The 12,946-nt window shown below is 45.4% G+C and overlaps 1 protein-coding gene across 1 annotated transcript in view; it reads right to left on the bottom strand.

Annotated features, from left to right (window-relative positions):
• Positions 1 to 3,504: 3,504 nt before the first annotated feature.
• The window catches only part of LOC121176316 (leucine-rich repeat-containing G-protein coupled receptor 5-like), a 22,396-nt gene continuing 12,954 nt past the window's right edge, over positions 3,505 to 12,946 (bottom strand). The window contains exons 7-20 of the mRNA XM_041030363.1: positions 10,972 to 11,040; positions 10,450 to 10,521; positions 10,267 to 10,338; positions 9,771 to 9,839; positions 8,847 to 8,918; positions 8,582 to 8,647; positions 8,208 to 8,279; positions 7,800 to 7,871; positions 7,256 to 7,381; positions 6,300 to 6,442; positions 5,814 to 5,897; positions 5,332 to 5,575; positions 5,082 to 5,236; positions 3,505 to 4,984 (exon numbers count right to left, since the gene is read on the bottom strand). Of these exons, the coding sequence (XP_040886297.1) occupies positions 4,266 to 4,984; positions 5,082 to 5,236; positions 5,332 to 5,575; positions 5,814 to 5,897; positions 6,300 to 6,442; positions 7,256 to 7,381; positions 7,800 to 7,871; positions 8,208 to 8,279; positions 8,582 to 8,647; positions 8,847 to 8,918; positions 9,771 to 9,839; positions 10,267 to 10,338; positions 10,450 to 10,521; positions 10,972 to 11,040 (2,035 nt within the window). The 3' untranslated portion in view covers positions 3,505 to 4,265. The remainder of the gene's footprint in view (positions 4,985 to 5,081; positions 5,237 to 5,331; positions 5,576 to 5,813; positions 5,898 to 6,299; positions 6,443 to 7,255; positions 7,382 to 7,799; positions 7,872 to 8,207; positions 8,280 to 8,581; positions 8,648 to 8,846; positions 8,919 to 9,770; positions 9,840 to 10,266; positions 10,339 to 10,449; positions 10,522 to 10,971; positions 11,041 to 12,946) is intronic.

Below are 12,946 nucleotides of genomic sequence, written 5' to 3'. Positions count from 1 at the left end.
TCCAGCACTCCCTCTCTTTTAGCTCTGAGTTTGGTCTCTACCAGCTCCTGAGTGGCTCTTTAGCTGCTAAATGCTCCACTATGTTCACCAGCTGCTCTGAGTCTCTCTGTCCACTTGTATTCCAAAACAACAATAAATAAATGTAATGTTTCTCCAGCAGAATTTCATTCCTGGCAGTGTGTAGAAAGCTTTGAAACAGCTTGTAGATTTTTCTTTTGGGAAACATGCAGCAATACTTCATTTTACAAGCCCATAAAGCTACTGACAATTTTCTAAAAAGAAAAAAAAAACATAAGAAAAAGAGAGTTCTGCCAGTCAATCGGTTTGTGAAGCTGTTGCTGATTTGCTGAGACCTCAGCGAGAAATTGCCCCTAGGTGTATTTGGAGGTTCAGGCATACGGCAGCAGCTTCTGTCACAGAAACATAAAAATTGTTTCACAATAACTCTTCTGTCTGCTCTTATCACTATCACACACACACACACACACACTCACACTCACTTTCACACACACACACACCATTGTCTTTGTTATCATTGCTGAGTGTCTTATCAGTGACTTGGATCCCAGATTACAGCAAAAACAGCGTTACCGTGCCAACCAGCTGCATGTCAGAGCCTCATCCCAACGGTGATACAACCTGTGCTCGATATGAAACCTGTCATGATAAAGTGTGGAGAAGGTTAGTGGAGAACCCAGAACCCACATCGCTCTGTTGGTTTTTGTCTTTCAGCATCGCTTCACTTTCACTCCGGCAGCTGACCCACTGAGCTCCTGTGATTGGATCATCAGCTGCACCTGAGTGAGTCAGGTCAGTCTAACGGCTCAGACCAGGTGCTCAGGTGGTTCAGAGGCGACATGCTTCTTTGAATGAAGCGGCGGCAGAGCCGCTGGGAGGTGGTCGGGCTGGATGGTGGGCGAACGTACCTGCTCACTATTGTGTTTCCTGTGAAACAGAAATTTTCCCAGCAGCTCAGATTATTGACCTTTACTTGAATTTTTAATTTCTGATGTGTAGTTAAAAAAAAGCAAACGCTGGATATATTGCTCACGTGATTAGTGCTTAAACATAAAATTAAATGGTCGTAACATTAAATAAATTCGCCCGAGCATCAGTGAAGAATGAGTCACCGCTCCGGTTGCGGGTGGTTTGTTCTGGGTAATTGTGCAATTGCGTTAGAATAAATTTGGTGTGACTCACCTCACGCTGCTACAAAAAGCTCAACGAGCAAGTTTCTATAAAACAGCTCTGAGTCTTCAGAGAATAAAAATCAACGCTGCGTTATTAGAACGTGGCTGAGCTGACTTCCTCCTCGGTGATGGCTGACTCACCCAGGAAGGAAACTTTAAAGTTCGTCGTGCTGAAGAAACAACAGGAACCCTTCATGGTGAACTTCCACAGACAGAGACCTGAACCCTGCAACACCTGAAGCTGCTTTCTAATCGCTGTCGGTACAGGTGGGCCGTCACCTGCACTGGGCAGTTAATTAGTCAGTGTAGTGAACAACTTAGAACACGTTAGTGTCAGAATCACTCGTCCTTTGCAGTGGAGAGACGCTGACACTTTCTGTCCAATGAGACGAGCTTGTTGGTGGATTTTTTAATCTGCACAGAGTCATGTTCACTGTTTCTAAGCTAAGCTAACCAGCTGCTCTCTGGAGGGCATGTTTTCTGTTGCTCAGTGGGCGGGGCTTAAATACTTAAGGTGCGTTTCAGCCAATTAGAGACGGATAATAAAACCCTCCTGTGCCAAACTGTCTGACCTGTTAAACGGAAGCCGAGGTCGTGATGCCTTCACTTACCGATGTTCATCCGAAGACATACGTATTTTAAATCCCCGCTGATGTGGAACGATGAGTCCGTGACTCAGCCGTCGACAACACAAACCGCTCAGCTCGTAATGCTGCTGCGGATCATTGTGTAATTGTTTAAATTCAAAACCTTTTTTAGGTCACAGTCACAGCAGTGGATTCAGGCTCAAACTGACGAGTGATGATGATGATGAATCACAACACAAACTGTCAGAGGTGTGATTTCAGATCTTCTCACCACAGAGAGAAAATCTGCGAAAATAAACGACAGACAAATGAGCTCAGCTACAGCCACGCTGTGGTTTTATATGTGCCGCAAACTAAAACTTCAATCTGGATTTTACAAACTAAAATGACTCAAAACTCTCAGATAATTTACAGAAGTTTACAACAGACAGAACAGACGGACGATGATGTGAAGTGCTGGTCACAGAAAGTGCGGCAGTTAAACGGTTAATGGTTTTTTCTGTTGCCATGGCTGCAGGTGTGGGCGGAGCGTGGAAACAAGACCCCGCCCACAGATTTCAATAGTCAACGTGATCATTTTGATAGTCTCAATGTTAGAAATTAAACCACAACACAGTAAATGTACTTTTACAAATACAAATTCACAAATTTGTTTTTTTAAAACCACATTGGTTAAAATAAAAAAAAGAAGAAAAAAACAAAAAACCTTAATATCCTAAATTAACTTTCAACCAAATCTCTGGTCCTCCTCAGTTTCTGCTCCGTTGCCATAACGGCTCAGCTGTTGTCACTACATGTGAGGGTCCCACAGGATGTTTGGTCACGTGTCAGTGAGTAAACTCCACCTGCTGATGAAGACCGTGAGATGTAGCTGAAAGCTAAGACTTTTTTTTAAGCTGACACCGGGCTGTGATTTTCACAGGATGTTTGGTTGGTAAAACTTTCAGTTTTTACAGTTTGTTCCTTTCTGGGCTGTTATCATACTTTATATACAAACATTATAAACATTATTTCAGCAAACATATTTCTCACAGTCTACATAACAGGAACATTGAAGATTGTCACAGCAGCCTGTATTTACAACAATATGCATAAACACATGATACATACACTCACAAAGGGACGAGTGAATTAGTGTAAAACCAGATGTTCTGACAGAAGAGCAGATACATGATCTGATCTTTAAATTATTTCTGCGTGAATCTTTTTTTAATTCACTGTTCAGTTAAAGACATTTTTACTTCATTAATATAAAGTATTTCCATTTGAAACAGGATGTTGTGGTAAGACAAACAGCAAAGCTCCACTGATATTACACAGTGTTGGTTGGGTCTCTGAGTTTGCGGACAATAAAAAAAAAAAAAGTAAAAAGCCAAATTTTAGAAATGTCACCACGAACACTGCTGAGGTGAGACGAACTTTCATGTTTTGAATGTTACAGAGAGTTCTGTTTTTATTGTGAGCTTCAGTGGCTCTTTAATCCTGTTTGTCTTCTGGTTCCTGTTTTCAGTTTGGGGATCGACTCTGTGGCAAAACTCACACAGCTCCTGTAGTTTTCACACACACTTGCAGAAACACATTAACTGTGGAGAGAGAGAGAGAGAGAGAGAGAGAGAGAGAGAGAGAGAGAGAGAGAGAGAGAGAGAGAGAGAGACACACACACACACACACACACACACACACACACACACACACACACACACACACACACACACACACACACACACACACACACACACAAAGAAAATGGTCAACAGCATTTGCTAGAACATTTGGTAACACAATGCTGTAAATCAGGACATATTTCAAAATAAAAGCTGCTGAATTCACACTCCACATTGTGTGTGTGTGTGTGTGCCTGCGCGTATGTCATCTCTGGCACGTGACCCAGGATCAACCAATCAGAGGTCAGCAAATTGTGAAGTCCAGGATGGAGCAAAGTTCTTCTTTCTTTGTTTTGATCCATCATTTAGTTTTTGATGGATTTTTCTTAAAAAAAAAAAAAAAAAAAAAAAAAAAGTTGGTAGAAAGACAAAAACGACAATATGAGAGACAGGTGAGAGAGCTGGAGTCAGGTGGTTTTCTTTCACCGTCCTCTGCTACATTTGCTGCCACGCAGTCATATCAGTCCACCTGTGTATCTGTAACTCTGTGTGTGTGTTTTTGTGTATCAGTGTCTTTGTAGTGTCTTAAAATTAGGTCTGTGTCTCACCTGCCAAAGTCCTACAAAGGCCCCCTACAGGCTGCAGTGTCCACAATAATGAACTGTTGGACAGAACAAACACACTAAAGATTTAGAAACTCTGAGCAAGTTTATCCTGAGGGTGGCGCTAGAGTGAAGGAGCAGAACTGTGATTATTACATTTTAAATTAGATTTGATTGGGAATCATCTGAAGGTTGTGTACGGTGGCCAGCTGGGATATTTGGCATTTGGCAGGTGAGAACGTCAAACCCTGTGTGAGTGAGTGTGTGTGTGTGTGTGTCAGTCTAGTGATGTGGAACAACAAACGCCACTGAATGTTGCGTCTTGCTCGTTATCCTTCCTCTCTCTTCCTCCTCCTCCTCCTCCTTAGAGCCTCCGACTGCCACCAGCGCCTGAGTCGAGTCACATGACTGCTTCTCTGCATCCTCGTCATACGTTGAATCCGTCTCTCCAGGCATCGACCTTCCTCCTCCTCCTCTGATTAGTCTTGGTACCACCACAGACCAGCAGGTGCGTTTGGCCAGCGCTGCCAGCTCCTCCCTGGCGAGCGGGTTGAAGAGGAGGTAGAGCAGTGGGTTGACGCAGGCTGGCAGCGGCGCCAGGAGCAGCAGCACCCCCTTCGCCACCTCAGGCCCGGCGGCAGGGAGGCGCAGCAGGGAGGAGAAGGAGAGGAAGGCCACAGGGAGGTAGAGGAGGCAGTCTGAGAAGAGCAGCCAGGCTACGTGTCGAGTCAGTGCCGCCTCCTCTTCTGAGGCAGGAGGAGCTTTGTTGGCCCGACAGTAGAGGCGAGTGTAGGCAAGCGTCATGAGGAGGAAACACAGCGAGTCGAGGAGCACCAGGGACACGGAGAAGGCCAGGGAGGAGGAGGAGGAGGAGGAAGGCAGCGGCAAACAGAGGGAGGTACTACCATGTCCGGACACCAGGGGGGGCAGCGTGACGGCCAAACCCAACAGGAAACACAGAAAGATGGAGAGACGGATGGAGAGCGGAGATGAGGAGCGACCTGAAGACAGAGGAGTAAAATCAGAATCACATTTCTGGGAGTGATTATAAATAATAAATTATACTGGGAACCACACGATGGCGTCCATGTCCCTCACCGCTGTGCTCGTCGGTTTTGTTGTGTCGTGTGGCGGCGGCCAGACATCGCTCCAGAGCTGTGACAGTGAGCAGGAAGAGTCCGGTCTGCGATGCAAATATGCACAGGAAGCTGCTGAGTCGACACAGGAAGCTGCTCTCCCACTTGGCCCCATACCTGCAACACCGGATTAGCAGTTCTGATATTCACCATCTGATTTAAGTCTTTGTCCCAGTCCCCCAAGACCCAGTGTCTCTGACTTGGTTTCGTACCTCCAGAAGCTCCCAAATGTCCAGGCGTCCACCGCCGCCAACCAGCCACACCACACTCCCATCAGGCCGTTCACCAGGGCCAGCAGGCCAATCAGAAGTTTGGGGGGCGTGACCGAGGCGGTGGGGGAAAAGAAGATGGACAGCACGACGAGGCTGTTGCTGACCAATGAGAGCGCTGCGATGAGCCACACCCCCCCACGAATCAGCCAGCTGCCGAGCAGATGGAGGCAGGGACGAAATGGTCCTGAAGGACGATTGAAGCAAACATCAGTTTACTTCGTCATCAATGAATAAATCTGCGGCGAATTAATTCATATATCTGTAACATGGATCGTTTCCTACACAAAGTCTGAAGACTTGATTGGAGAATCAAGATATAACAAAATCAGTTCTCTACAACTAAGACAATCAAATGAAATTCCAAAACAAGTGATTTTTTTTCATTTTGTGTGTCTGTGTGCGCACGTGTGTGTGCGTGTTACCTGGTGCAGGGCTGCAGTGGACCGACTGCTGAGGTTTTTGTTCGTCTTCAAACTCCATCAGAAAATCCTCCCAGTCCTGATCTACTGCAGAGACACAGTGGCAGGACAGTTGTTCAGCTACAGAGACAGTGGCTAATGTTTCACTCTGGCCTATGGATGGTGATGGTCAAAAACACACACACACACAAACACACACACACAAACACACACACACACACACACACACACACACACACACACACACACACACACACACACACACACACACACACACACACACACACACACACACACACACACCTGAACATATTTACTCAGCCCATTCTTGTTCACGTCATCTGGAAACACGCTGCTTTGGCCAGTTAAATGTTGTGTGTTCCAGGTGGAATGTCTTTAAAATGGACAGACTGTACCTTTTTACTGCTGTTTTCAGTCTGAGCGCAGCTGTAATCGTGTTGACGTGTGATGGGATGTCTGGTGTCACACCTTGGCTGGAGAGGATGGACGTGTCCCTCCCGGTAAAGCCTGCTGCCTCCTCCCTCTCCCAGGACAAACCTCCTCCTCCCCCTCCTCTCCTCTCACAGGAGACGAAGGCACAGCACTGGAAGGCGTAAGGAAGCTCCATCACCCTGAACACACACACACACACGTCTTCAGGGATGTCCAAACACTCTCAGACGAATCATCCGTATTACACCTGCTGTTTGGTGGAATGTCCCTTTAAATGCTTTCAAATACACATAACTGAGACAGATTAGACCTGAGGACTCTGTCTATGTGTGTGTGTCTGTATGTGTGTATGTGTGTGTGTCTGTATGTGTGTGTGTGTGTGTGTGTGATCTAAATAGTGTGGCTGTAAATTCAAACCTTTTCTAGTTAAAGGGAAATTCCACTAAATCACACCGGCAGTGTTTGGATTACTGGTGTGATTTAGAGATTTACCCCCTGGGTGAAAGGAGATGGAGGGTCTACTCTGGCTTTTCATGGAGGAAGGTGTCTGAACCGCCGCTGTGAACTAACAATAAGTGAGAACGGTGTGTCACTGCTATAATCACTGAGGTCGAAAACCCGGCGTGAACCTGTGAGGTCTGTTTCGGCTGCAGTTTAAACTCTGAGCGGGATAACAGGGCTGTCAGTGATGTCACCCCTCCTCCAGCAGCCATGTTGGAGGTCCAGCGTCACAGCGTTTGGTGTTTCATGTTTCAGTTATGGTACGTGAGCCATGGATTAACTGGAATGTGTCCAAATGCAAAAAAAACACTTTACTTTGTTTATACACAGACTCTGAGTATTTGAGCAGCGACACAGCTTTTGTTTTCCAGGCTCTGAGCGTCAGCACATTCAGTCTGAAATAATGATTCTACATTAAAGTGATGAGTCTCAGCTCTGACCTGAGCAGGTTTACATCAGTACAGACAGAAGTGTGTGTGTGTGTGTGTTACCTGACGCGGGGCAGGTCCTCTCGAGGTATTAACTCCATCAGCTGGTCGTTTCCAGCCAATCGCAGGTGAGTTAAACTCTGCAGACCAATCAGAGGTAGAGAGGACAGCTGATTGGACGACAGGTCCCTGCAGAGGGAGAGAGAGAAAACATTCAGTGGTTTGTCTAAAACACATCCACATCACATGTTTAACATCATGTCGGAGGCAGAACATGGATCCTGAACCCTCCTCCTGCAGGTCTGACTGCACTGCTTTGATTCACAAGAGGGTTGAAACCAAAACTAAGACAAGTCTGGTGGATTGGTGGAAGTGGTCTTTTAACATGGCGTATGGTAAAGAGTGGGCACCACATAAAGTCAGGTAATAATGCAGGACCAGCTTTCATGGACGTTTCACTTTAATGGCACAAATTCCCTAAATCAACTAAAACCAAGTGACCCTGGGACGCTTGTGGCCTCTGATCCAGACTCAAGTGGTTCATCCCGAGTTTGATCTGCTTTTCAGTGGTGACACGCTGTTTTGGTGAATTCGTCTGGTTACTCACAGTTTGGTCAGAGAGGGCAGAGCTGAGAAGGAGTTTGGCTTCACTGATGATAATCTGTTCCACGATAAATCACTGCAGAGACAGAGACAGAGACATGAAGGATCGAACCAGCAGCCGTCAACTGAAAACGCAGACTGACACTCATCCTGAGCGCACACGTCTCTGCCAGCGAGTTCAGCTCAGTCAATCTAATCCTCTGCTGATGTGTTAGTGTGGATTAAATCAAAAGCACCACGGGGTCTCATGTAACAGCCGGTCTTTGTTTCTAATCCCAGACTGAGAGAAAGTGTGTGTGTGTGTAAGACTCTTACTTCTATAATGCGATAATAAAATGAGTCATAAAGTTCGCAGAGGAATGACCCGTGTGTGTGTGTGTGTGTGAGTGTGTGTGTGTGTGTGTGTGCTTACAGAGAGCACAGAGACATCAGACCATGGAAGGTGTTCTCCTGCAGTTCCTCGATCTCGTTGTGGTGCAGGTCACTGAAACACACACAAGTCCTCGTATTTCCATTACATCACGTTTATCAGTCGGTTTTAAAGGAAAGACATCTTTTTTTCTGATTGGACAACAATGGTGCTAATTATTCCCATAATGCACAGCTGGCTGTACTTGATTGGTTGACATGGTAACTGTTCAGCTACAGTGACTGAAGCAGGTTACACAGCTGTGTGTTAAAAGCTTCACGTCAGAAAAGTTTCACATGACCCCTAAAAAAAAGGCCAGTGACTTAATTAAATGTAAAATTATTATTTAACAGCAGAATCTAAAAAGTAAAACTCACATCTTCTGAAGACTTTCACATCCTGAGAAGCTGGGAAGAGTCTGGATGTGATTATAGGAGAGATCTCTGCAGGGAGAGAGTTTCAGTTGTCGTCACTGTGAAATCCAAAACACACTGAACACATCGTGTAAAAACATGTATGAAGTGGATGATGCAGAGTTTTCAGTGAGGACAGAACCCAGACTCTGGTCCTGATCAAGCTCTAAACCTGAGCCGAGCTTTGTGTTCTCATCAGTCTGAGGATGCAGTTTGTATTTGGACTCACAGCAGCTGCAGGTTTGGAAACTGCTCACACACTGAACTGGGCAGAGAGGTGATCTGAGCTCCTGTGATAGTCCTACACACACACACACACACACACACACACAGAAACACGTTACATCTGTTCATGACAGTCAACAGTCAGCATGTCCTCGGCAGTGTAGTGTCTTATGGCAGTCGTTATCTCCCGGTGTGTTTGGCTGCTCTTATCATCCGGAGTTACGCTGGTAACCCCCCCCCCCCCCCCCCCCCCCCCCGCCCCCCCGCCCCTTGTGATGTGTTCAGGTGCATCACGTGTAATACTTTGTGTCCAAACTTCGTCAGAGGTTCTTTAGTGTCACTCTATGTTGTTGTAAACTCCTGAACGAACGATCTAGGGGCCTGACGTGCACCAGTTCAGCCAAATGTGACTGCATTTGATGTCCTGCTGGAACAGGATGTGGGGTCGGAGCGTACGGTAACTCAGAGAGTTGAAGAATGTGTGATGGTTTGTTTCGTTAGAGTCTTTATTTCCACCTTCTGGTTCAGTGTGAGGTTACTGTTAAACACACACTGCTTTCAGAAATGAGTTTAAATGGAAAAATACAAGAAAATAAACATAGTGAAGGTGTTTATTATGACATGGAAAACTGGGTCACAACAAGGAGAAAGAAAGGAGGGTTTTAATTTCAAGCCCGAGCTGCAGAAAAATAAAGTTACACTCTGTCAGATAGAAAAATAATAACTGCAGCGTATTAATAACAGCAGTTTGATTTGAGCTTCAGCTCTGAAAACACACATACAACACACTGATGGCGGCTACAACAGCAAACACTCAGATATGAAACATTCCTCTGTGTGTGTGTGTGTGTGTGTGTGTGTGTGTGTGTGTGTGTGTGTGTGTGTGTGTGTGTGTGTGTGTGTGTGTGTGTGTGTGTGTGTGTCTTACAGGCTCTCCAAACTTTTGGTTCCCGTCAGATCTGGAAACTCGGTGAGATCTGCTGCTCCGTTCAGAGAGCTGAGACAGAAGGAGTTTGTGTTTGGTTAAAGCTGAAAGAAGCAGATTGAAGTGCAGGAAACAGAGAAATATTTCATTCAGTTTGTTTGATTTAATGGGACATCAGCTAATTAACCAGCACGTGGGACTGACCTTTAGGTTCACTCTGAGAGAAACAGAGCTCAGAAACTCTCAGAAACTCTGCTGATTCTGAAATACGAGTTCTTTTACATGTTTAGAAATAATCTTTAATTCTTAATTTACAAATGAATAACAGTGTGGTTCAGTGTGTGTTTGGTAGGAGACTGCTGTTGGTTTTAAAACTGTCAGCTCTTTGGATTTGAAAGTTTCCTTCATTCAAATTATTTTTACATAAAAACAGTTATTGATTTACTGTCCATTACTTCTCCTACATCACTAGTGTGTGTGTTGAATATGTGTGTCTCACAGTGTGCGAAGCTCTGGTAGGTTCTGAAAGGCGGAGCGTCCAACAGACTGGATCGGATTGTCATAGAAGAATCTGAAAACACACACACAGACGCACAAAGACATTCACACTCAGCAGAACAGGGTTGTGAGTTCAAAGCATTTTCTCAGGTGGGATTTGTTTTTCAGAGTCAGTGGGACCTACATGGTGATCAGTGATGGGTTTCCAGTGAAGGCGTGCTCCGGGATGGACTGGATGTTGTTACTATGGAAACCACTACACAGGAAGCAGAGCAGAAATTAGCTTTCCTCCTAACAAACAAGTCTCCTTTCATCCTCACTGGTAAACGGCCTCCCTTCAGGTAAACGTGGTTCTTTGCTTCCTTACTATGATGATCCTTTCTAACCCTAACCCCAAATTTCCCCAAGGGACCTCCCAAAGGGATTAATAAAGTATATTCTATTCTATTCTATTCTAACTCTTATCTACTGTTGTTGAACTGCATTGTGGGATACCCTCCTCTGCTTGGGGTTGTACTTCTTTCAAAACCTGGTAAAACCAGAAGCTTTAAGAAGAAGATTCACACGCATCCTGAAAGTAAAGTGACTAGTTTTTCATATGTGAACGTCTGTAAGACAAAAGCTGTTTAACCCAACACACAGTACGACACAATGGGAGAGAGTGTAACCAATCAGGAATCAATGATCAAAACTGATCAGGACTCACAGCTCTTTGAGGTGAGTGAGCGAGCGGATGGCTGTGGGAAACTCAACCAGGCTGTTGTAGTTCAAATCCCTGAGAGAGAGAGAGAGAGGGAGAGAAAGACAGAGAGAGAGAGGGAGAGAGAGAGAGAGAGAGACAGAGAGAGAGGGGGGGGGGGGGGGGGGGGGGGGAGACCAGAACCTCAGTGAGAGAGCTGACGGTGATGCAGCGATGTGGCTTCAGACGCCTTCACTTTATCGTGTTGAAGATTTAATCTTCAGTGGATAAAATTCCCCTTGTTGCCCAACAATCTACACTCAATAACCCACCATGACACAAAGAAAACATGTTTTCACTGTGCTCCTGGGAGCACTCACAGCTTTCATACTCTCCCTGATCTGTGCCTCACCACAGTTTTATTGTGGAGGTCTGCAGAGAGCTCCTCGGACCTCACGTCTCGGTTTTGGTCCTGACATTCAGTGTGAATTCTCGGTCCTAAACTAAACTCAGCTGTGTGTCTTTATCCACTTATAATAAAATCCACACACACACACACACACACACGCTGTTCTAGGCCGGGGTTAACACTGTTCATCGGGAATGTTGCATCTAAACTGAAATGCTACCATAAGAACTGTCAGCTTTAGAAATACAAGCTCTTTCTTTCCACTCACACGGACAGCTGTGGGATGGAAACCTGGCTGAAGCAGGTGCGGGAGGGAATCACAGATCTTGTGTCCAGCGAGTGGAAGTTTTTAAATCCGTCTTCGGTGACCGTGTTAACAGTCAGCATGTCCTCCTGTCTCCCGGTGTCTTCGGCTGCTCTCATCATCCGGATAAACGCCGTAACTCCGCTTGTGCTCCAGCTGAAGCCATTTGACTAATGAAGCAGCAGGTGGAGCAGGTGATACTGATTGCGTTAGCCTGACCTGTGCACGAGCAGCACGCCGCTTCTGATCGGTGAGCTCGGCAGGTAGGGAGACGGCAGGTATGTGGAAAATAGTGGACACAGCAGATCCTGGGTCAGTCAGGAGCACTGCAAAAACCCGCAGCTTTGCCGATCACATGATCGCGTTGTCTGAAATCGCAGTTTCGATCAGAAAACGATAAATCGTTCAGTCGTAACCAGCACCATACTGGGAATAGATAGATATATACTACAAATGGTTAGCACAAGACCAGTTTATGTTGGCTCTAGACTGATAATGCTAACTCTTTACTGGTAACCATATACTGGGATCGTCAGCTGTATACGGGGAACCACAGCTCTACGATGCTGTGGGAACGTCAGGCTGAGAGTGTTTCATGTAAATGTTTGTGTTTCGAGCTTCATGTTTAGTTTAATCTTTTTTCCGTCTTTCAAGTTTATTAAAGAAACATTTAACTGTGCCTCCCTCTTTTTCTCTGTGCTTTCATCACCAGCAGAGACTAGAGCATTCTTCAAGTCCACACATGGATTCAATTAGCTCCTCTCATCCATCTCTGGGATGCAGGTGGCTATTACACACACACACACACACACACACACACACACACACACACACACACACACACACACACACACACACACACACACACACACCCTGGGTGGAATGAAGCTGCCACATTGTGAAAATACCATTAAATTGAAATTGCTTCAGTCTGGTTCAGAGTGTGTGAGTGTGTGTGTGTGTGTCCAGAGGATGAGCTGTAATAGCTGGTACACTCTCTGCTTTCCAACGCTGTTACTGTAGAGAGTCTGTGATTGGACGAGAGCAGGCAAAGGTACCAAAAAGACCAAAGGACACGAGAAATGAAAATAGTCGAACGACCAACAGAATAAAGGTTATTTAAAAACAAATAAAGTTAAACTAGATAAAATAGATTAAAGACATAAAAATCCATAAAATTAAAAACCAAACCCAAAGTGTCCCAGAGCTTTTGGTTTGTTCACTGCTCGTAGTCGTTGTGTGTTTTGATAATCGTTCATTGAGAAGCAGTTCAGTCTTTCTGGGGGACG

Source organism: Toxotes jaculatrix, chromosome 22 (genome assembly GCF_017976425.1).
Source record: "Toxotes jaculatrix isolate fToxJac2 chromosome 22, fToxJac2.pri, whole genome shotgun sequence".
NCBI lineage: Eukaryota > Metazoa > Chordata > Actinopteri > Toxotidae > Toxotes > Toxotes jaculatrix.
This window is presented reverse-complemented; position numbering and strand designations above follow the sequence as displayed.